Genomic DNA, 25,224 nt, shown 5'->3' with positions numbered 1-25,224 from the left:
AAGGTTTGATTAAGGAGGGATGATAACCTCCAAGCACACATGGTGAGCCTGGTTCATTTAAACAATTACAAGCACACACCTCTCTGCAGTCTTTTTTAGTTTGTAAACAGCAGAAAGAACTGAGCATCTAATTTTTTGAAATTCTTCTGGCTTTTCTTTTTGACCTTTGGTATTTGTATGTATTGACGATCTCTAAACCATTGTGCAAAAACACCTTGAAGTGTCAAGCTTTAAAAATGAGTCTTCTTTTCTCTTTCTCCCGTGCAGCTTGGATTATCTTGGCCTTGTCAAAATACATTCTCTAGTTAGAGGTTGGAAATATTTCCCTCCTGGCTCCAAAGTATTGATTTTCTTCAGCACTCAGCTCTGTCAGTCAGCTGAAGGGGTGAAAGGTGAAAGTTCACCCAGCACTGCTTGGCTTTACCTTCCTATTAATGTCATGCCCTTTCCACATTTGATCAGTTTATGTGATCACCCATCATATAGGACCGGTACTGCCCCGATTCTCCCTATAAGGACACACTGAAGTCACCAGGAGACGTGAAAGCAGTTCGCGGGATGGACACCGGGCATCTGAATAGGGCCGGAGATGGGGAATAAAAGGATAGTTACATGACAACGGGCTCAACTGAAGCTGTTCTATAGTCTTATGGGAAAATTAAAGACAGACGTTCACAACTTAACAAATAATCCTCCATGAGCAACGATGACCTATTCTGTTAGTCTTCACTATTCCTGAAAACGAATTGCACCCATTACCTCAGGGATTCAAATTCAACTCCAAACTGGGTCTTAAATGAGTTTAATGATCTTCGTCCAGCCCCCCTGACTCTGGGGCGGCCAACCCATGTCACGAAATCTGACGAGACAGAACTGGGTACGAGGAAGTCTCTTTGGGAGCAACACAAGGTGGAGAGCAACATGCGTGCAATTCCCTTGCCCAAACCACAGAGGGTGCTGTTGAGTTTCCGGGAGGCCGTTGTTTCCCTCACACTTCACAACCGTCTTCCTGCTCTGCCGTCCTTTGCGACAAGTTTGCCTTTACTGAAGCGAGCTCCCCAGGGAAATGAATAATTACACAGAAATAGAAGGCTTAACTTGGTACCAGAGGAGGCGGGAGGGGGTCGGTGAAGGGGGAGAAAGCATATGGATTTCAACTGAGAATGTTTAAGAAGAGTGAACAATGTTTTTTAATGAGAAAAACAATCTTCAGTACAATTCAGTTTTATTTAACACACATATGTACACAGGGACATTCAGCACATATAGAATCTATTCAGTGGAAATGTCTTGAGAGGCAGACATTTTAATTCATTCGCTGTACACAGTGAGTTCAATCATTACATTTTCATACAGGTGTCACGTCATATCATCTTTTGCTTGTAAATTACCAATGAAGCTGCATATGTCTCTACATTTACAAGGGTAGGTCCGGATACGGTGCCAACAAAATCAATAAGACACTAAAAGCATACACTGGGATGACAATACGAAGTTTGCCTCAGTGCTGAGACATCTAAGCTGTGATGATGAAGTCTGGGGCTGTAGTTAGCAAAACAGCCAAGGGGAGATCTGTGTTACCAAGAATGCAAATACCCATTTAGCAGTTAGCCCAACCACCAGATATCATCCACCTGACTTACAGAGCAGTACTATTCTACTGGCCAGTGATCTGGGTTGTCTGTGCAGACAGAATGTGGGACAGGCTGGCCTCCGCCCACTGCCCCAATGTTTTGCCCCCTGGGCCCCCACGGCTTTGTTCCGGACCCCCGTGGTGTGCTCCCTTGTGTGTCTGTGGTGGCCTGCCTACTGTCTCACGTCTCTGTTTTAAACAAGTCTCTAAGGTGTACTTTTGCTTCATCATTCCAAAACAACTTGGTAGTCTAGAATAAATTAATCCCTATTTAAGTTAATAAAGTTAAACATGTGCTGGGTATCGAGAAAACTCGGGAGCCCACTGGAAAAACCAAGCGCGCCTTTTGTTTACCTCAGGTTTTTCTACCTATATTAAACACAATGGCATGTGCACCAAACAAATACATCTACACTGGGTAGTTCTTTGTTTCTTCCTTGGAAACTACACATGAAATCTTTATAAATACAATGTACATGCATGCGGCATAAATTCACTTTTAAAAGAACACCCAAAATCTAAAACCAAGAAACAGTACAGGTTTGTCATCAATGCAAATAACATACTTCAGATCAATAGGTAAGAGACATCCTAGTGGTCTTAAGTTCTTAACATGTTCCTTAAAAATCTGTTTCAATAAAATAAAATGACACGTGGATTTGTTCCTAGACTGTGATCTTTTTTTTTTTAATATTACATAAACTGTGACAATCTATGCTTTTCCAATTAAATGCTCCCATTATCACTTTGGTTCCTCTGTAAACTTCCTATCTTCTCTGAATTTAACAAATTATTTTCCGTTTTTGCATTTAATAAACCACTGTGCATAGCCAACCAATCAACAACTAGCCAAATAAAGAAATGACCAAAGCCCTAACTATGTACACATCAAGATTTGTTAAGAGCAATTCATACAAATACAAATACAAATTTTATGGATTTTTTTCCCCATTACTATGGGCAAGAACCAGCATAATTTGACATATAGAAAGCGACCTAGTTAAAGCTTACTTCGAAATGTGATGGACACCCCTGCAAGGTTTCTGGAGAGAAGGGGTGAGGGCTCTCTTAAAAGGACCTGTAGCAACAGACACAAGAGTCTTATTTAGTATATGCTATGCTTCCAAACTCCGTTCTTTATTATAAAAGTCCACTTAAGAGATTAGTTACAGTGACTGGATAATTATATTAACTAGATCATAAACAGTGATGATTTTTTATTTTAAACTACTAAATAGAATATTAAGCAGGATATGAGCATTTTAGAAGGCTAGGTGTCTGGGAAACTATTTTCTGTATTGAGAAAAGATTTTTTTGGGTGTATGTTCTCATTAATCTCCGATCTGTTAGGTGTTAATAAAGAAGTAGTGGCTAAACCCTAGAAACTGGAGGGAGTCCTTTCCTAGCCGTCATGGGGGGAAAACCGGCCATGTAAACATGGAATGTTTTTGGTAAACAAGAATATATTTTAGGAGATCCAAAGGAAAATGACTTCGCTAATTAGGACTGCCCCATTACCTCACAACCCAATGGCAAAACCACCAGGTTCAAGCGGCAGCTCGGAGGTGGGGTTGAGCTCCGAGCAAATGCTGATCTGGGCTGGGATCGCGATCACAGTGTTTACTGAGCTGGAGGCTTCTGGTGCGCCCCGTGATGGGAGGGCTCCTAGGGACCGCAGACACCCCACCTCCACCCCTGTCCCTGCCTGGGAAAAGCGACCTAGTGTCGGCAGAAGGGCCACACCCTGCAGGGCGGCGTGCACATGCCTCTGAATCACGGGGGACGCGAGCTGGCACCTGCCCCCGAGGGCCATGCAGGAGTGACCCGGCCCCGGCCGCGCCCCCAAGCGGCATGGTGCGGGCAGGCACTGAGGAAGGACAGAGGACTCTCGGCTGGGAGAAAGGACGGAACTCAGAGGCGGCCAGGGCGGCCAGCACCCGCGTTAGACCATGAAGCGGTGCTCCTTCCCGTCGTGCGCCATGAGGATGACATTGCGGTTGGAAGTCCAGATGAGGCGGGCCAGCCTGAGGGCGTTGTGGGAGCCGGGCGAGGCCGGCTGCACGGGCGGCACCTGGTAGGTCTTAATGCAGCGCAGCTGGGGGGCCGAGTTCAGCATGCCGATGCTCCCCAGCAGCGAGGTGTTCATCTGGAGGGACACAGGGACACGAAAGCACACGGGTCACTGACGGAACCCTCTCCCGGTCACCCTCTCAGCCACGGTGCTGATTCGCATTCATCTGGGAGTCTGTTCTCAGCCGCAACGGGGCGCCTCTCAGTGTGTCTGAAACTGCGCTGGGCTGTTACAGTAAATGCATAAATCCAGGGGAATCGGACTTCGTGGGCAGAAGCCGACAGCGGGAGAGGCCATCAATCTTTAAGAAGGGGGCTAAATTATAGGTGTTAACAAAACAGCTCGGTCAGACAACCTCTGGCGATTGCGAGCGCTTCCCAGGGCAGCCCTTTCGGTTCCTTCCCACCAGGGCTCCCCGCACCCCCGAAGGCCCAGGCCGCCCACGCACCTTGGCGGACTCCCAGGTGGCTCCGTGAAACAAACCAAAGTGGGCTCTGTCCCCGAATCCAAGCGCAAGCCGTGGTGACCCTCTCTCCCACGTGCCTGTACCCACACCTTCCCTCCTCACCTGCCTTCTTCACAGAATTCAGGCTCTGGAAAGCTCTAGTTCAATCTGAGGGGAAACCTAGAGTCAACTGCCCCTCAGCACCGGGTCTGTGGCTTGCCTTTTGCTGCCACGCCGAAGGCAGAACACTCCAACTTTACTGGCAATACCTTTTTATCGGTTGATTTCTGCTTTTTGGGATTTGGTTTGAATCTTAAGTTTTCTTAATCTGTTCACAGCAGTGAAAAATAACATGGAAATTATGGCTTGTGAACAACTATGCGTTCGGTCCAAGTGCTAAATACTGAAAGGCAGTTCGTCTCAGTGAACCGTTACCTGAGCAACAGGCTCTGAAGAATCCTGTAGATTCCAAATATCAGTTAACATGTTCTCAATATATGTTTTTTTGGGGGGCCATTGAAAATCCCATAGAAAATATACTGAAAATCAGAAAAGGGGTTTCAAAAATAGTATATTTCTTGGCACTACTTTTCATTTCCAATTCTTCTAGCCAGTATAACCCCCATCTAAATGCATACGGTTCTAGGGTTTTGTGTAAGGCATGCAGATTATGATTCAATGTATACGAATGGGTGACACATGAAACCCTGGCAAATCCTAGGACATGTACGATGTGTTACTGCTGATCTCATGCTCTGCATTTGGATCAGTGCAAAATACAAGCCATTCTTTTCTCTGGCCCTTCTCAGCAGCACGATGGTGTCAGAGGGCGTAAATCATGGCATCTCTAGCAGGACGCGTGCAGGCTCCACTGACATTTTCACAATTTAAATCATCTTGAGTAATAACCCTTTTAAGATGACTAATGTTACTGATTTTCCTGCATTAATAATAGTGCCGAACACAACACAGAGGTGAAAAAAAATCACTAGTGTACGAGGTCACATTTTAAAACCAAATGTATGGTTATCTTTAACTCTTTCTGTTAAAGTTAGCATTTAAAACTTGAAAGTATCTTTCTGTCATCCTCCAGAAACTTCTTTCCTTGCTTTCTCCCCCCCCCCTTTGCAAAAACTCATTAAAAGAAAAAAATCAATGTCTTGTTGCGTTCTGAAGGTTCCCAAATAGTTTAAATATAAATAATGGTGGTGAGCTCGATTTGATAGTCCTTACTTGCACAAAAAGTAACAGTACATAATAATTTAGTCCTCTAACAGAACAGATCCAAATGATCCAGAAAATTGGTGGTTGAAATTAACTGGCATCAACAGGCACACTGTGTTTAATAAACACACACACACACACACACACACACAAAACACACAAAACCCTCATTTCTCAGTTGATAAATAACTACAAACTATTTTTCATTCTATATGGATTTTCTATGAAAATATGTATGAAGCTTGAGTTCTGCTGGTGGCTCCAAATGCTAAGGGTATCCAATGTGCTCAGCCACTTCCTTATTTTTAGTTCTTTCCTGCAGAATTTAGCCATATACCAGAAATGTGTTGAGGGCCAAGGGGCGACAGGGAGAGGGTACCTTATTGGAATGCCACAGATGGAAAAACTTTAACAACAAGTCCACCATTCCATCTGGGCTCTCCTTAAAAGCTGAGCCAGCCCATGAATGACTGATAAATCATTTGATTGCAAACGTCTTCAGAAGGGTCACACAGCCTTCCCACCTCAGAAGGGGGCGATGTGAAGTTCTGTGTGGTACGGCACTGTTACAGGTGTGCGGCTGGAATGATGGAGACTCTGAGGTCAACGAGAATGTGTTGCTCCTCAGACCATGCTTTCCCTATGACCTCCTCAGAGTGGAGATGATCTGTAGTAGTAACAGTGAGTATTCGTTTTTCCAAAAAGCTCATTACAACAATGAACCATGCTGATATTTGGTATTAATGTTTTCTTGACCAGTGACTGTCAGAATCTGAGCCTCGAATGAATAAAAACTACCTGGAATTAGAGTACTTGGTAACCTTAAGGTTTTTTCTTGATTACAAAGATAATAAATACTCATTGTGGAACATGTGACTAATAAAGAGATGTATAAAATAGAAAGCAAAAGTTCCCTGAAATATTACTTCCCAAAGACAATCACTAACACTGTGGTAAACTTCTTTCCTAGACCTCCAAGTATGTGTACATACAAGGAAAGGTAGGTTTCAGGATTTTTATGTAAAACAGGCTCATATCAGAAGGCAGTCTCATAATCTGCCTCTTTTACTCAACAAAATGTTGAGAACCATCTTTTCAGGTTACTGGCCATAGATTTACAGAATCCTTTTTCAAGGGCTGAACAGGATTCTATTTTACAATGGAATACATAACCATATGGGAAACCAATATCCATCCAATTTACTTCTGGCATTTCTGAGAGAAGACACTCACTCCTTGGAGAGTAGTGGTGAAATTGCGGGGGAGGGGCGTCATGGGTATACTTGGTTTTGTTACTCAACTCCCCTTGTTCAAATACCAGTGGAGGCCCTGATGTGAAATATTCCACTTAAAGGAATCTGTTGTCAGAGGATCAAAGGGTTTGGAAGACTGCCTGATGACATCATTCCAGAGCTGAGTTTGTAAATAACTAGAGGGCAACTTTGGTTTTTCCCTACAAAACCAGTTCTGTGAAGATTTTTTCCCGAACACATAGAAACACGTACGTAATTCATCAAAACAGGAAGTGTTTTAATGCAATTCTCAGTGTAAGTAATGCTGCACACAAACCTTTTACTAAGTCTCACTTGAGTAATTATCTAACCAATATTTCTCATTAACACTCATTTCTCAGCAAAGATTTTAATAGCTCATAGCTTTTGTAAGGTCTTGTATTAATAAGACTTCATTAAGTTTTCAAAATATATTGCAGTACATTTACTGGAATAATATAAAAGTATTATCATACATCATTAGAACTAAACAATATGTATCTAAATAAATCAGCAAAGCCCATTTTGGGAGAGCAGCAGGAGATCCAACAATGCTTTCTAGACTCTCTTTAATCCAAATCAACCCCCACCTCCGGAAGAGGGTTTAATGTATTTTCTTGATAAAGCAGAAATGTTTCAGAGCCTTCTGCTGAAATTTCAAGACCCAAAAGGGTACAATTTAAGAAATGGGCTGCATTTTACATCCTGCCATTGGGTTTGGAGGCTAAGACTTGGGTGTTGCCTGAGCTGCCCCCAGGCTCCATGCACTGCCCACCCCCACCTACACGTGCGGACAGCAGGAGGGGGCCCCCAGGAGCGGAGCAGCATGTGTACCAAGGAAGGAAGCGTGCTGTGGCTCCACTGTTGCGGGCATGACCACGCTCACAGATGCGCAGGTTCAAGTGTGCTTGGCAAAAGCCAGGGGCAGCAGCCTGAGCCTGAAGAGTAGAACTGGAAGAGAAGTATCTCGAAAAGCTACCATCTATCTAATGAATGATCTCGAGCTCTAAGCTGAGAGGGGATGCTAACCCTAATTCCCTCAATGCACAAGGGAGGAATTTCGATAAAAACAGGAAAAAAATTCAAGGAAGGGACGAACATATCCAAACAGAATGCTGAACACCTAGATAAGGAGAAAAACGTTTACCATACAGAAAATCAGGAAGATGCTGGAAACAGTTTCAAAGCTGGCTAAGTTAGGAGGTACTCCTTTATAAAATGAATTTTTTTCTTTCTGAGAAAGTCAAGTTGGACAAAACCAAAAAGATCTGTTCTTGTTTATTCCACAGAAGAAACTGCGGATCAACCCAAGCTCCTTGAAAGCAGGGACCTGTGGCTTGCTGACTCCGTATCCCGAAAGCAGGGGCCGGCACCCAGCGCTTCAGCGTCTTTGAATAAATGCGGAATGAACGTGGAACTTTCTATGCAGTCCTCTTGGATTCCAAGACAGTGGGGAATAGCAGAAAATTTCTATCCAAGTACAGGTGGTTTAGAGAGACCACAGTATAGAAAGACAGTTGGCGGGGAAACCCTTTAAAGAAGCATTGTTGCAAGGGTCCAGTGCATGGACCCAACGGGCTGGCAGGGGGACGGTAGCAGCACAAACCACAGGCCCCGCGGTGGCCCCTGAGAGAAATGGGGACCGGGGAGCTCTCTAAGGAAAAGAGTTTAATATGAGCCAATTAAGATGCTGGAGATATATTCTGGGAGAAAAGATAACGAGAAAATAAACTGGAAAACTAAATTAGATGAAGAGCAGGAAAAGTCTGTGACGGATTTGGAAGTTGTCATGCTTTAGCTTTAATAGCATGTTGTTAATTAAGCAATTTATTGTATCTGTTTTACATTTTATTAGGTATTGATTTTTTTAAAACCATCATCAAGTTGTGCTGAAATCTTATTTAAACTTTCTTTTTTTTTTTTTTTTTTTTTTTTATATTTTAAGGCAATAAACCGTGTATCTTTTTTTAAATTTTTTTTTTTTTTTTTTTTTTTTTTTTGAGCTTTCAAGGCAATAAACCGAGTCTCATAGAACATACTTGCATCCCAGGAAAGTAAAGGTAACAACCAAATTTTAAATTGGCTTTTCATGAGGGAGGTAGTTGATAATATTTAATTTTTTTTTATAACTCTCAGGAGGAAGATAATTAGAAAAATGGGATAGAGATTAATCACTGAGGATGAAACAAGTTCTACTGTAAAAATTAGGTGCTCAAAGTTAACATGCATTTTAATCGGAATTAAACACAGGCATCCTCATGAACTGCCACTCAACGATCCTCAGGTCTTTAAAAATGTTTTGATAGTTTAGGAATGAAGAGCCGTATGTGGGGAATTCAGAATGCAAACAGAAATGACATTCCGTAAGCAGGATATGGAGATAACCCCCTGCTGCCTTTCCCCCCGTGCCCCCGCCCCCTGGAGTTGTCCATGTCCTTGCACAGTGCCTCGCTGGCCCGCGCCGTTCTGGCCAGGCCCTCAGGCACGCCGTGCCCTTGCTTACTCCTGGAAGGCTGCTCCCTTTCCCTAGATCTGCCCCACCTTTACCATCTGGCCCTTCTTCAGTCTTATCCTGTCTCCGTTCAGATGTCACTTCCTTGAGAATGAGTCCCACAACCTTATTCTCAGGCTCCCCTCTGTGTTCTAATTGCTAGTCTATTTCCATGTGTCTCCCTCAGACCTCAAGCTCTGTCAGAGCGGAGCCCACTCTCTCCAGATGGCTAACTGTATTCTCAGCGCACCCTGCATGCTAGCATGTGGCACAGAATCAGTCAGCAGTAAACTCGTGATGCTTGCTGGGAGAGTAGGGGAGGGCAAGAGGAAGGGCTGGTGGGCAGACCTAACAGGAAGCCTCTCTTGGCGAAAGCAAATCATGTGATACGCTTCAAGATCCTGTGGCATCTACCCTTACCTGCCAGAAAGAAATGTGGCTGTCCGTATTTGAGTAGGTGGCAAGATATCGTCCATCAGGAGCAAAGGCCACGGCCGTGATTGGTCCCTTGTGTCCATGGATTGTCTAAAATAAAATGCACTCATTAGCGGTCTGCAGTCCACAGAACTACTGCACATACATGTGCAAATGCACATACATGTGCAAACGCACACACATGTGCAAACACATTCAGTGTTGAACGAGTTATGTCATGGAGATCAGATACCGTTATGTTCTTGATTTATAAAATCAGATTAGAAAAATAGGGAAAGCAACCAAATTTCTCTCGCTGATACACCCAAGGGCTTTATTTAATTTTGTTCTGAAGAACCGGCCTGTATCCGAGTTGGGAGAACAGGATGAATCCAAAGGAAAAGCGTGTATTAATGGGTGAACTAATGTATTAATTCATGTGTCCACTAGAGGAAGAATTTTACAATTAATTAGGAAGGGAAACAAGTGATGACCAAATCAGTGTAGGAACCTCACTCATCTGCAATGAAAACCAACCAAAGCTGTATCCTAAGAGCCCTGTTCTGGAAGGAGTTAAAAACTACAATTTCAACCCTTAATAATTATACATTTTTCATGTTTTATGCTTCATTTCCCACCAATAACACTGTATTTAAATGCATATGGCTGCAATTAGTAAACATACGCACACGTACCTGGTGGGGGTTTGAGGACATATATAAATCAAATACTATTAAAAACAGGTTAACAGGGATAATTTTGAGCCTCTGCCAAATAGCTATTATTGATTTAACCATGAATTGAAAAAAGGGAATTGTATTTTAGACTAGGTCTATGATACAAGGTCTTTACTAATAAAAAATTACACTCAAGTTTCATGATATTAAATTATCATAAATACTGGCATACTAAGAAAATTAGCATAATATTGTATTAAAGTCCTTTCAGTCAACTACTAAAGGTCATACCTCTACCACGTTAACCAATATTCACTCTACTTCCAAGCTGTGGGTTAGTCTCCTCCCTTTGTCTGAAAGGAATGGAGAAATATGTTCTCTCAAACGAAGACAAAACCAGGAAGGTTTATTTCCATCTGCTATTTTTTGATGAACAATTGTGAACCCTGAGTCCCGGCGGGAACATCAGGCTCATTAGGTGATTCAGCCCCACACATACCATAAACATCAGTAAGAACAGTCTCCTACTTCATAATGAGTGATTAAAATGAGGTAGGAGGGAAGAGAGAGGGATGGGGATACAGCCTGTTCCTCAGTTGTTCTTTGGATTTTGTTCTTTCCTGTTATTAGACTTTCAGGGCACTGTGGGATCCAAAATAATGCCTGTTTTCCACACTCAGAGAAAACATGTTCTACTGGTAACACACTGGGCTTTGGGCTGGCAGAGAACGCTGCTCTGAGTCAGCGGCCTGGCTTGCGTTCAGGCTCTACTGCTTGCTGAAGGACCCAGGGAAAATGACGTTAAGTTGCTAAACCTGAGTTCCCGCGTCTAGGAAGTGGGAATGATGATGATGATGATAGTATTGATAGTACCCACCTCAAAGAGCCCTGCGAAGATTAAATGAATTACTAGGGATGTAGCACTCTGCACAGTGATGGCACATGATAAGAATCCAATAAGTAATATTTATGTTTGTATTAGTCCCCCTCACATAAAGATGACCAGACCTATAGATTTGAAAGTTGTTTAGGAGAGTAGACCTTAAAATGTTCTCAGCAACAACAAAAAAGAAATGTAATTATGTGACAAGATGGAAATGTTAGCTAATGCTGTGGTAGTAATCATTTTTCAATATGTAAGTTTACCAAACCATCACCTGTACACCTTTTAAACACGTATATTACATGTCAACTGTATCTCAATAAAACTGGCAAAAATTATCAGACAAATGTAAATAATCACAAAACTTGATTACCTGAGTATACAATTTAATGAAAAAGAGATGCCCTAATCATGTATCCCAGGACCAGTATCAGCGAGCATATGAGATTGTCTAAAAACAGATTTCATTTCATTAAACAGATACAGGAACTATCCATGGTGCTAGGCCAGTAATGTGCTAAATTAAGCAACGGGGTGAGCATGCTGAATAATTATTCTGCCATCTACACTAAAATGAAAATTATTGTGCATGAGCGTAAAGGGAAAAACTGACAGTTTCCACTTACTAGGTCAATTTAATGAGCTCACTGGAAAGCATCTTTAATTGTTTTTTTTTAAATCAAGATTCAGTTCTGCTAAAAATGTGAAAGCTTATGGGGCCAATTTAAAGCTATGTTATGGTAAGACAGTTGATTAGTAAGTCCTTGCTTTAAAACAGAAGTTGCAAAATGAAGACTCTTAAGCTAAAAGCAGATTGTAGATGTGTGTGGTTCGGCCTGAAAGATGTTTAAAAAATGTTTTCTGGGTCCACATTCTAATTCATCAGATATGGAAAATCAAGATTTCTAGCTCTCCTGAAAGACCAGAAGCTCTGGCAATCCTGGGTCTTTGTTTGCAAGTGGCCACAATGGGCAGGGATGAGGTGAGATGGCTCCTTTGGCCTGGACACTTGTCCTCCGTGTCCTCAGTTCCACCCTCCCTCCCAAGAGGGGCTGTGCAGCTAACACAGGCTGCCTGGGTCCCTTATTTCCTGCCTGGTCTCCTGGCATTTAATGCAACCCTTCCATTAAGAATACATGATTTAAAATATTTTCTTCTGCAAGAAAGAAAAAGTGTTGGTGGGAATACAAAACGGTATAGCCACTATGGAAAACAGAATGGAGGCTCCTCAAAAAATTAAGAATAGAAATATCATATGATCCAATAATTCCACCACTGAGCACTTACCAAAAAAAAATGAAAATACTAACTCAAAAAGATATATTTCCCCCTACGTATACTGTAGCATTATTCACAATAGCCAAGATATAGAATCAACCTAAGTCCATCAATAAATGAATAGATAAGGAAGATGTGGTGTACACGCACATGCACACACGCACACACACTAACATTACGCAGCCATAAAGATAAGAACATACCCTTTGTGACAACATGGACAGACCTAGAGGGCACTATTCTAAGTGAATTAAGTTAGACTGAAAAAAAGAAATACCATATGATTTTGCTTATATATGGAATCTCAAAAAAAAAAAAAACAAAAAACAAAAAGCAGAGTGAGACCTATAAACACAGAATAAACTGATGGTTGCCAGAAGGGGGGCCAAAATGTGCGAAAGGGAGTGGGACTTTGAGGCTTCCAGTTATGGAATGATTATGTCATGGGAATAAAAGGTACAGCAAAAGAAGCACAGTCAATGAGACTGTAAGTGTTGTACGCTGAGAAGTGGTAGCTTACCTGTGGTGAGCACAGCACAAGGTATAAATTTGTAGAATCACTATGTTGCACACTTGAAACTAATGTAACATTGTGTATCAACTATACTAAAAAAAAAAAAATCCAAAAAAACCAAAAATAGCTTCTTCATGTACTGGGGTCCTAGTGTGCACATAAAGTGTGAGTAGACTAAAAGCTCCTCTGAGAAAAGTGAGCCCTTCTTGCGAGCCCCCCAAAGCCTAGCCTTGTGTAGAAGTGGATGATCCTCCTTCTGGAGTTTGGGCCCCTAGATCTCAAAACAGAATGTCAAACCTGCCCGTCTTCAGATTAGCACTTGTCCTTCATCAGCAACCAGGACGTGCTTCTGACAATAAGAACCCAATGGTGAGTTGGCCATCAATCAAGAGGTCCAAAGGATGTTCCAACCCAACAGTCACATGAATGTACCTCCCTGTGCAGCTAAGTCAGTCCTGTTGCAAAGGCAGAAAAACCAGACATGGTGGCTCCTTCAGAGAAGGCTTCATGAACTATTTTCATAATATGTTTCATCTTTCACAGGGGGTGGGTATTTAAAACATTTGCTTCACAATTACTTTTGTGTCAGCTGAGGATACTCTTCCTTACATTATCCAGTGTCTCTCACAGAAGACCCTGTGAATTAAATGTCAGCTTGGACTTTTCTGCCAGTAACATCTTTACCTTTGCTCCTAAATGTTGCTGCTTTCTTGTATCATGTCACAATAATTAAATAACCTTAACATGTGTTTGCGTTACCGCCAGGACAGGTGTGCTCCCCCTGGGTGTACAGTGTCAGTACGTCCTCATTTCACAATCATTGTCCTCCTTCCATTTGTTGTTGTTGACATCCCATCAGACCCTGGACTGCATTTCTTTAAAGTCTGTTTTGGGCAAAGGGGCACTACACTTAAGTGTATACACACCACATGCACACGTACATGGTTAAGATACTGCTAGGTGCTGCACAGTGTATCTTATCGTGGCCTAGAGAAAACTCCGAAACACAGACTGCAGTGTCTGTCTGTTTACAGACCTGTTGTCTTGTGAGGAAGCAAGGACCACTCACGGTAGCTCAGTTTGCCATATCTGGTGAGTTCAGCACAATCTCAGTCTAAGAGCTGCTTCAGAATGCAATGTCATGGAAATGCGGCCACTCTCTTTGTTCTGAATTTCTGCACTTCTCAGATCTGTGCAGGCACCACCTGAACTGACTTTAACCTCACTTCCAGCATTAGAGATGCAGCTGTGCGGGGATCTCAGCGAACTTGTTAAGTGCTCTGGATGGGGCAAACCCCATGGCTGGCATCTTAAATGCTGAACGCTAAAGAATATTTCCCAGAACAACAGGTTCCAAAATAAAAGGAGGTGTGGTCTATATTTAAATGCAAATGAGCATCCTTCCTTGTTATATTTTTTGTCAAAGTAATTGCTGTCTTGAAAAGACAGAAATGGAATATAAAGAAATTAATCTAATTCGAGAAGTGCTACGAACAACAAAAGAAATCACACAATTACCCCTAGCAGGAGACAGAGTGCTGAACTGTTAAATACCCCCTCCCATGTTTCTTACCAAAGAAAAGGAACTGGGAGGCAGGATTAATAATGAGCAATGCTCGAACTTGCCAAGCAATTTTAATAGGCACTTTCCATGTGCTCTGCAAAGAAACATAATTTTAACCCTCCTATACAGAGAAGGAGAGGCATGGATTTCAAAAATGATACAGTCAGAGCCAACAGGAGCTGTGACTAGCTAGGATACTTTCTTTAAAACTTCTCTTTACATGATCGGTCTCTTCCTGGAGTTCTTGACATTCAGCTTCCAAAGGACACGTCTGAGAACCAAATCCAAAATGTAGAACTCCATTAAACCTGCTTTAGAGACTGAACAACATCAAAGAGAACATTTTATATTTATTTGCAGGTCTCACCACTTTTTTAAAGGGGAGGAAAAAAACCCAAACAAAATACTTTCCTACTTTTGACATAAATTGCGAAGAAAAGGTTTCCTAAAGTAGGTAAGGCTTTGTTATCATGAGCACCATCACAAGAAGAAGGTTTATAAAGTACAGACCACATAATTTATATGACATGTACTAAAATGACCTAGTAAATAAAAGAATTTCGACCGGACCATCAGAGCCTCACCTGAGGTCTGTAGGGGCTGAGAGAGAAGAAGGCTACATTGGTTGTAGGCTTTTTCCAGGGGTAGTATGGCTACTTTAGGATTAAGATAGGCAATTGAAGGAGGAGGAGCAAGATGGCAGAGGAGTACAGACCTAAATTTTGTCTGGTCCCAGGAATTCAGCCGGATAGTCATCAAACCATTCTGAACACCTACAAACTCAACAGGAGATAGAATAAAAGAATAGCAGCAATTCTACAAACAGAGAAGTGACCGCTTTCTGGAAGACAGGGTGTGTGAAGTGAATCTGAGGTGATATATGGGAAGATAGATTGCAGGGGGAGGGAGCCTCCGTCAGCTGGCTCCCAGCAGTGATAGAGCAGTGGAGCATGAAATCAGAACTTTTAGTCTGCTCCACTGAAGGATGTCGTTCCAGAGGCTAAGTGAGAGGGTGGAACACTTGTGGGGACTTTGTGGTCTCAGGATCCATGGGGTCAGAGAAAGACAGGAGGTGCTTGACTGTGGCAGAGCTTCCAGATATTGGAGCTGGTTGGTGGCAGAGATGGAGCCAAAGAATGGGCTCTCAACTCAGGGTTGCCATAAACTGTGATCTGAGGCCCAGTTGGGCCACTGCTCTTCCAGGAGGGACCAAATAAGCTGCAGATCTGGGGAGACTCCCCTTCCTCCCCAAGAAGGAGCGGTGCAGGAGCATGCTGCGGGAATCTGCTGAGTTTGGAGACTCCAAACGGGGTTGTGTGCAAGAGACAGAACTGCTCGGTCACAGGCCAGGTGAGCTTGGAGTGCAGCGGAAGACCAGGGAGACAAGAGTGATTGACTGCTTTCCTCTGAGGGTGAACTGAGGAGTGGGGCCTTGAGTTCTTGGCTCCTCCAGGACCAGAGACTGGGATCCCAGAAGAAGAGAGAGAGGGGCAGAAGCAAATTATAGCAGAGAACTTCTCTAACTTGGGCAAGGAAAACATCAAAATCCATGAGGCATAGAGAATCCCCCTCAAAATCAGTAAAAATAGGTTAGCACCCCGACATCTAATAGTAAAACTTAAAAGTCTCAGAGACAAAGAGAAAATCTTGAAAGCATCTTGAGATAAGGGGTCTGTAATCTACAATGGTAGAAACATTAGATTGGCAGCAGACCTATTCACAGAGACCTGGTAGGCCAGAAAGGACTGGCATAATATATCCAGAGCACTAAATGAGAAAAATATGCAGCCAAGAATATTATATCCAGCTAGGTTGTCACTGAAAGTTGAAGGAGAGAGAAAAAGCTTCCAGGACAAACAAAACCTAAAAGAATTTGCAAACACCAAACCTGGGTCACAAATCAGGTCTCAAATGGTACCAAAAGATTGGGATCATTCCTTGCATATTTTCAGACCACAAAGCTCTGAAGCTAGAAATCAATCACAAGAGGAAAGTTGGAAAGAACCCAAATACATGGAGGCTAAAGAGCATCCTACTAAAGAATGAATGGGTCAACCAGGAAATTAAAGAAGAATTTTAAAAAATTCACGGAAACAAATGAAAATGAAAACACAACTGTCCAAAATCTTTGGGATGCAGCAAAGGCAGTCCTAAGAGGAAAGTATATAGCAATACAAGCCTTTCTCAAGAAACAAGAAAGTCTCAAATACAAAACCTAAACCCTACACCTAAAGGAGCTGGAGAAAGAACAGCAAATAAAGCCTAAACCCAGCAGGAGAAGAGAAATAATAAAGATCAGAGTAGAAATCAATGAAATAGAAACCAAAGAACAGTAGAACTTGGAGCTGGTTCTTTGAAAGACAGTAGAACTTGAAAGCTGGTTCTCAATAAGATTGATAAAACCCTGGCCAGACTTATCAAGAAGAAAAGAGAAAGGGCCCAAATTAATAAAATCATGAGTGACAGAGGAGAGATTACAACCAACACCAAAGAAATACAAACTTAAAAAAGAACATATTACGAGCAATTATATGCCATCAAATTAGACAGTCTGGAAGAAATGGATGCATTCCTAGAGATGTATAACTACCAAAACGGAACCAGGAAGAAATAGAAAACCTGAACAGACCCATAACCAGTACGGAAATTGAAGCATTCATCAAAAATTTCCCAACAAACAAGAGCCCAGAGCTAGATGGCTTTCCAAGGGAATTCTATCAAACATGTAAAGAAGAATTAAACCTGTTCTCCTCAAACTGTTCCAAAAAATAGAAATGGAAGGAAAACTTCCAAATTCATTTTATGAATTGGATCCCAAAACCAAAGACCCCATCAAAAAGGAGGATTATAGAACAATATCCCTGATGAACACAGATGCAAAAAAATCTCACCAATAGGATCCAACAGTACATTAAAAGGATTATTCACCATGACCAAGTGAGATTTATTCCTGGGATGCAGGGTTAGTCCAACATACACAAATCAATCAATGTGATACAATACATTAATAAAAGAAAGAATGAGAATCATATGATACTCTTAACAGATGCAGAAAAAGCATTTGACAAAGTACAGCATCCTTTCTAGACCAAAACTCTTCACAGTGCAGGGATAGAGGGTACACGCCTCAGTATCATAAAAGTTATCTATGAAAAACCCACAGCAAATATCATTCTCAATGGAGAAAAACTGAGAGCTTTTCCTCTAAGGTCAGGAACATGGCAGGGATGTCCACTATCACCAGTGGTACTCAACATAGTACTAGAAGTCCTAGTCTCAGCAATCAGACAACAAAAAGAAATTAAAGTCATCTGAGTCGGCAAAGAACAGGTCAAACTCTCACTCTCTGCAGATGATATGACATTTTATGTGGAAAACCCAGAAGACTCTACCCCAAAATTGCTAAAACTCATACAGGAATTCAATAAAGTGTCAGGATATAAAATCAATGCACAGAAATCAGATGCATTATTTCTATACACTGACAACAAGACAGAAGAAAGAGGAATTAAGGAGTCGATCCCATTTACAACTGCATCCCAAACCATAGGATATCTAGGAATAAATCTAACCAAAGAGGCAAAGAATCTGTACTCAGAAAAATATAGAATACTCATGAAAGAAATTGAGGGAGACACAAAGAAATGGAAAAATGTTCCATGCTTATGGACTGGAAGAACAAATATTGTGAAAAGGTCTATGATACCCAGAACAATCTACATATTTACTGCAATCCCTATCAAAACACCATCAACTTGGGGTTCCTGGGTGGCTCAATGGGTTAAGTCTCTGCCTTCAGCTCAGGTCACAAGCTCAAGGTCCTGGGATCGAGCCCCGCATTAGGCTCTCTGCTCAGCAGGGAGCCTGCTTCCCCACCCCACCTCTGCCTGCCTCTCTGCCTACTTGTGATCTCTCTCTCTGTCAAATAAATAAATAAAATCTTTAGAACAACAACAACAAAACAAAACAAAACCCGCCATCAATTTTTTTCAAGTAAATGGAACAAATAATCCTAAAATTTTATGGAACCAGAAAAGACCCCAAATAGCCAGAAGAAGAAGAAAGTTGAAAAAGAAAACCAAAGCTGGTGGCATTGCAATTCTGGACTTCAAGCTCTATTACAAAGCTGTAACCATCAAGACAGTATGGTACTGGCACAAAAGCAGGCACATAGGTCAATGGAACAGAATAGAGAGCCCAGAAATGGACCCTCAACTCTATGGTCAACTAATCTTTGACAAAGCAGTAAAGAATGTCCAGTGGTAAAAAGACAGTCTCTTCCACAAATGGTGTTGGGAAATTGGACCGCCACATGCAGAAAAATAAAACTGGACCATTTCCTTACACCACACACAAAAACAGACTCAAAGTGGATGAAAGACCTCAATGTGAGACAGGAATCCATCAAAATCCTTGAGGAGAACACAGGCAGCAACCTCTTTGACCTCAGCTGTAGCAACTTCTTCCTAGAAACATCATCAAAGGCAAGGGAAGCAAGAGCAAAAATGAACTATTGGGACTTCATCAAGATCAAAAGCTTTTGCACAGCAAAGGAAACAGTCAACAGAACCAAAAGACAACTGACAGAACGGGAGAAGATATTTGCGACATATCAGATAAGGGGCTAGTATCCAGAGTCTATAAAGAATTTATCAAACTCAACACCCAAAGAACAAATAATCCAATCAAGAAATGGAAGAAGACCCAAACACTCATTTTTGCAAATGAGACATCCAAATGGCCAACAGACACATAAAAAAGTGCTCCACATCACTTGGCACCAGGGAAATACAAACCAGAACCTCAAGGAAATACCTCACACCAGTCAGAATGGCTAAAATGAACAAGTCAGGAAATGCGAGATGTTGGCGAGGATGTGGAGGAAGGGGAATCCTCCTACACTGTTGGTGGGAAGGCAGGCTGGTGCAACCACTCTGGAAAAACAGTATGGAGGTTCCTCAAAAAGTTGAAAAGAGAGCTACCCTACCACCCAGTAATTGCACTACTGATTTTACCCTAAAGATACCAATGTAGTGATCTGAAGGGGCATATGCACCCCCATGTTTTAGCAGCAACATCTATAATAGGCAAACTATGGAAAGAGCCTAGATGTCCATCAACAGATGAACGAATAAAGAAGATGTAGTGTATATATATATATATATATATATATATATATATATGAGATATTATGAGATATTATGCAGCCATCAAAAAAAAAGAAATTTTTCCATTTGCAATGATGTGGATGGAACGAGAGGGTATTATGTTAAGCAAAATAAATCAATCAGAGAAAGAAAATTATCATATGATCTCACTGGCAAGAAGAATTTGAGAAACAAGACGGAGGATCACAGGGGAGGAGAGGAAAAAAATGAAACAAGAAGAAACCAGACAGGGAGACAAATCGTAAGAGACTCAGTCTCAGGAAACAAACTGAGGGCTGCTGGAGTGGAGTGGAGTGGGATGGAGGAGTGGTCGGGTGATGGACACTGGGGAGGGTGGGTGCTATGGTGAGTGCTGTGAATTACGTCTGATGAATCACAGACATGTACCCCTGAAACAAATAATACTTTGTATGTTAATAAAAAAAATAAGTCTTTAAAAAAAAGATAAGGCAATTGCGATTTGGGGGTGCTTAGAAGGTCTGCTGAGCTGGAAGTGTATCCCCAATTGGCTGCACGTGGTCTCTGAAATTTCTAAAAACACAGTGAAGTAGCTGGCCGAGCTATTCTCCCTAGAAAGTGTTCTGACAGACAGCAGACAGGATAAACATGCTTCCACGAGGGACCAGCGTGGCAGACGTCCTGAGTTTAAAGGAGAACCTGAAGGAAGTATGGACACAGAGACAGGAAACAGGTTGGAGGTGGGCCACATAGTCAGAGAAGGGAGTGCCTAGAAGTTGGCTGAGCCATGAGAGGAAAAGGAGAGTAAAACCAAAGACCTACAAATACTGACATTCTCCTAGTGCTGGTTCCTCTTCAGGATAACAAGCAACGCCAGCCACGGAAGTTGAGGACATGCTCGCCTCGGCTCCTAAAGCACCAACCACAGATTTGACATCTCTTACAGGCTGTGCCAAAGTCAGAAAAGGGCAGATAAGGACAGTGAGCGGGGGTCTGATGGGCAGCCCTTTCTGACATCCCAATACGCGAGGCCCCTGATTTCATGGCTGACTGGCAGGGAGGTAACTGCTCAAGGCAGACAGAAGACAAAGACATCGCTCTGACTGACAGCTCTGTTTGTTAGGCAAGGCAAAGGCTCATCAAAAAAGAGCCATTTCAAAAGAGCTGAAAAGTTAAGAATTAATTACATTCCAGAAAAAACCTCCCCCTTTCTTTTCTTCGAAGCAACCAATTTGTGAAAATTTTATTAAATATCAAGGTTCCACTGCTCAAGGAAACAATTTACGCAGATGATGTCATTAAAAAATAAAAGTCTCACTTATGTCTGATGAGAAGACCCAAATAAAATTTAATTATTGCTATGAACTAAGCCTTTTCTAGCAGCCTTTTAGTGTGTGGACTCCTAAGGCCCTATGACATTGCCAAGAACACCAAGAGGTCACCCATTCTTTTCTATATGTGAACACAGCTGCTTAAGGCCGGCCAGAGACATGAAGATCTATTCTGTTTTCAAAAATCTCTAGAGAAGATTCTAAAACTTTCCCTGAGAACCCTATTCTATGTTGAACAGTGTATGCTGTGAGGAAATTTTTCCTTGTATCAAATCTAAATCCAAAATGCTACAGTGTGAGGCCACTTCCTCTTGCTCTAGTCTCTGCAGAGATGGGAAACAGCCGGTCACCTATCAGCACCATAACCTTTTACAGAGTTGAGGACTGTTAAAGCAACTTGCCCTCCCCCCTTTTTTTACTTATTCTATATTTTGGGGATTAAAAAAAGTGTTTATGATATTTCCTTTTAAGTTTTAGCTTCCAACTCTTTAATCACATCTGTGATTTGTGCTTAAAATCTCTCCAAACTTTTCCAATCATGCCATTGTAGAGTTGGATGATACCTTAAAGCCACCTTATTTAACCATATCTCAAAATGTGGAATTTCAAACTGAATGAGCTGGTCCTGGCAACTGGGTGTTTTCAGAGCTACTCAGAGCACAGGGAAGGAAGGCCCGCACTGGGCTTTCTTTACCAGAACACTGCAACTATGCCTGTGAAAGGCTTCAGGAAAGTTGCTGGTGTGCAGGTGGCTGACACGCAAAGACCCCCCCCCCCCATCATTGCTAGAACAGGGGCTGTGGACACCTGCGCCCCGCGGGTGGCCTTGGCTGTGCCTCTTTGCCTCCAGGGACCTCCTCTAACAAAACCACAGACTGCCAGTCCCTGTTTTCAATCCTTTCCCCCTACCCTTTCCAAAAGTCATCTGTACTAATTTTGCCTTCTAGCTCTTTATTTTCATTTAAAAATGTACTCCTATTCAATTATTGTCCAATGAGCCTCTTCTATTGCTTGCTGTCTACTTCTGCAACTTAACAATTCTTGACGCTTACAACTATCACTTGGGGGCCTAGAGAACACAGTTTCTGGCTTGTGGCTGTGGTCACTGATAAAAAAAAAAAAACAACAATTCTTATTTCATACATTAATTTAAAACAAAGAAAACTGGATTTATCGAAGGCCAACCGCAAGGCAGCTTCTGTCATCCTTCAAATACGTTCTAAAATTGTACACTAACAGGCACATACGCGTGCACGGCTGTGCCTGGCACTGTGGGGGTCCAGGAAGCATAAGGAGAAGCTTTCACAGCACATGTTCTGTACTTTTATATAAGCTTCTTCAGCCTTACACATTAACCCTATGAGATAAGAACACTACAGTATCCCCTCCCTTACAGATGAGGAAACCGAGGCAGAGAGAAGTGGAGTCATTTATTTTGAGCAGAATCCGGGCGGTCTGGCCCCAGAGTCCACTGCCGCACAGACCAGCTACTAAAAAGCGAGAAGCTGCCACGCCTTCAGTTTCCTGATTTACATATAACTGGCACTGGGGTACAGGATACATCGGTATTTCTAAATGACTTTCCTGTGCCCAATCATAGGTTTTGAGGGATGTCTGGTGGTGGCCCAGCTGTAGCCCAGGTGGCCAGAGCAGGCAGCCTGAGAGCAGGGACTGTGGGGGAGCTGGGCCTTGCTGGGAAAGTGTCTTCCCCACTGACCCCCTCCACACCAGGGGGTTTCCTAGATCCCTAGACTCCCAAGCGCAGGTGGTTTCCACATCCAGAGGGTCTGAAGGAAGGTCCCTGGATTGGTCCAGGCTCTGCTCACATCCTGGAGGGATCTCCCCTGCCATCCCTGTGAGGGGATGTCATTCCACTGAATGACAGTCAGCACTGCCTGGCAGAAAAGGCCAGTTCTCCCAGGGAGCTCATCCACCCCTGAAGTCCTACACCTGTGGGGAGCAACACATCCCATGGCCCTCTCAGCAGTGGTGGGCAAAGAGAAACTCTTTCCTTGACCCAGTTTCCAGCAGTTTAAATGCCTTCAAGCAGAGGTTGAAAGATGAGAGGCTGCCATCTTTTTTCATTGTCTGGGAAGAAGAGGATGGGCTGTGTTGGGAACCCAGGGCCACAGAGTCCCCATCACCATCACAGAGAGATGATGACTCCACCTCTCTCATCAGCAGCCTCCCTCCCTGGCCCTGGGTCACGTTAGCTCACCGGTGCCTCAAAGAAGCAACATCTACCTACGAATACCCTAAAGAAGCACTTTTTTTTTTTTTTAAAGATTTTATTTATTTATTTGACAGAGAGAGATCACAAGTAGGCAGAGAGGCAGGCAGAGAGAGAGCGGGGGGAGGCAGGCTCGCTGCTGAGCAGAGAGCCCGATGCGGGGCTCGATCCCAGGACCCCAGGATCATGACCTGAGCCAAAGGCAGAGGCTTTAACCCACTGAGCCACCCAGGCACCCCTAAAGAAGCACCTCTTGAGGAAAGAATCATACAGTTAGGAGCCTGGCTCTTTCTCACTTGGGACATAAAGCATAGAAACTAAAAGTATTGACCAAAAGGAAAGTAGATGGTAAATGTATTCTTCAAACTCTCTAGTATTTTTAAAGAGAGACCAGGTTTTCCTGATTGGCTGTACTGTCTCCTACAGAGAAGCAGAGAAGCCTAGACACCACCCTTTGGCGAGTCTATAATGATTCTGAACAGAGATTTGAGGGTTGAAAATAGGTTGTTTATCTCTATAATTTCTTTTCTTGATGGAAGGCTGAGGTAATACTTGTTATTCGCATTATGCCAACTCTATGACACAGGGTCAACTCATGGTGGTTTCTTCCCAGCTGAAGGGTATTGGAGCTATTTGATGAATTGAGTTTTCTATCATTATCTAATTGAAAAGAACATACATTTGGGGTGAAAGACAAGCAGATTTGGTATCATTTTACATCTAAATGGAAAACAGATTTAAGGATAAATGTAATAAAGCAAGCTACCTTAAGTCTGATTATAAGATACAGGGCCTCAAGTACACGGTCTGTCTTTAGTCCTAAACACAGCAGCAGCACACGCTGCCCATTTTCAGTGACTAACAGCTCCTTAAAAAGCCATCTGGGGATAAGTTAACTGACACAGAGGAATAAAAGGAGTTTTTCAGTATCTACATACTGGTGATCCTTATGACACAGAAATAGTTTTTGAAATTTGTGGAGGGTAAGACACCAACAAGTGCACACACACACACACACGCACACACACACCACCCTTAAACAAGAATAGCAAGAATCAACATAAATGCTCAGGACAGTTGTACTATTGTAATTTAGGCATTAGTAATAATTACAGATTTTTATGATATCGAAGCTTAGATTTTCACCGGTACCAATTATAAATGATCAAAATTCACCTTTTTAAAGATCTTTTTTTCCTTTTGAGAGAGAGAGAGAGAGACAGACAGAGCATGCAAGCAGGGCGGAGGGTCAGAGGGAGAAAGAGAAGCAGACACCCTGTTGAGCAGGGATGCCCATATGGGGCTCAATCCCAGAACCCCAGGATCTAGACCTGAGCCGAAGGCCGACGCTCAACAAACTGAGCCATTCAGGTGCCCCCAAAATTCACTTTAAAAAGGAAGGTCTATAAATAAGCAAACAGAGAAGAAACAAGCTTTTAGTTGTTTTCCAGTTTTAAAATGTTATGGTCATCATAACAGCAGCTTTTGTTAAATATACCCTCTGGTGTCAGGAGGTCCCACCCGCCTTCTCTTCAACTGAGGACCTTTTTCAGACTCAAAGAATAAGTTTTCCAGAAGTCTCACTTATTAATGTTTAAGGGCTTCTTCCTTCTCTTGCTGTTACGAATAATTAGGCACTGACCACACATGTTCATTTACACATACACCCCTGCAACGTCTTCTGCTTTAGTAGACCAAATATTTTCAGGATGAGGTAGCTATAAAATACCCAATTAAGCTATACTTAACTGGTATGTTCTTTCTTTGCATGTTGAAATAATCAATTTTATATCGTCATACTTTGAAATTATTTGCCAAAAATCCCAGATATCACAAACTTCCAATTATTTTAAAATGTAATTACCACTCATTTCTGACTGCTGAAATGACAGTAGTGCATTAGGGCTGTGAGAATCTTAAACTCAATAATGATAACACTAAAAAGTCTGAAGAAGTTAATTCAAACCATAACAGTTTTCATCAACATTTAAAAGTAATTAGTCATATTTAAAGATGATTCATGGATACTGAAACACTGAATGCTGATGTGATTTAGATAAATGTGGTTCAGT

The 25,224-nt window shown here is 42.3% G+C and overlaps 1 protein-coding gene across 1 annotated transcript in view; it reads right to left on the bottom strand.

The window, feature by feature from the left end:
- Nucleotides 1–1,208: 1,208 nt before the first annotated feature.
- Nucleotides 1,209–25,224, bottom strand: part of WDR7 (WD repeat domain 7) — a 362,705-nt gene continuing 338,689 nt past the window's right edge. The window contains exons 27-28 of the mRNA XM_059409727.1: nucleotides 9,556–9,660; nucleotides 1,209–3,779 (exon numbers count right to left, since the gene is read on the bottom strand). Coding sequence (XP_059265710.1) covers nucleotides 3,576–3,779; nucleotides 9,556–9,660 — 309 coding nt within the window. The 3' untranslated portion in view covers nucleotides 1,209–3,575. The remainder of the gene's footprint in view (nucleotides 3,780–9,555; nucleotides 9,661–25,224) is intronic.

The sequence above is a fragment of the Mustela nigripes genome, chromosome 8, assembly GCF_022355385.1.
Source record: "Mustela nigripes isolate SB6536 chromosome 8, MUSNIG.SB6536, whole genome shotgun sequence".
Taxonomy (NCBI): domain Eukaryota; kingdom Metazoa; phylum Chordata; class Mammalia; order Carnivora; family Mustelidae; genus Mustela; species Mustela nigripes.
The sequence above is the reverse complement of the archived record's forward strand: the minus strand, read 5'-3'. Positions and strand labels throughout refer to the sequence as shown.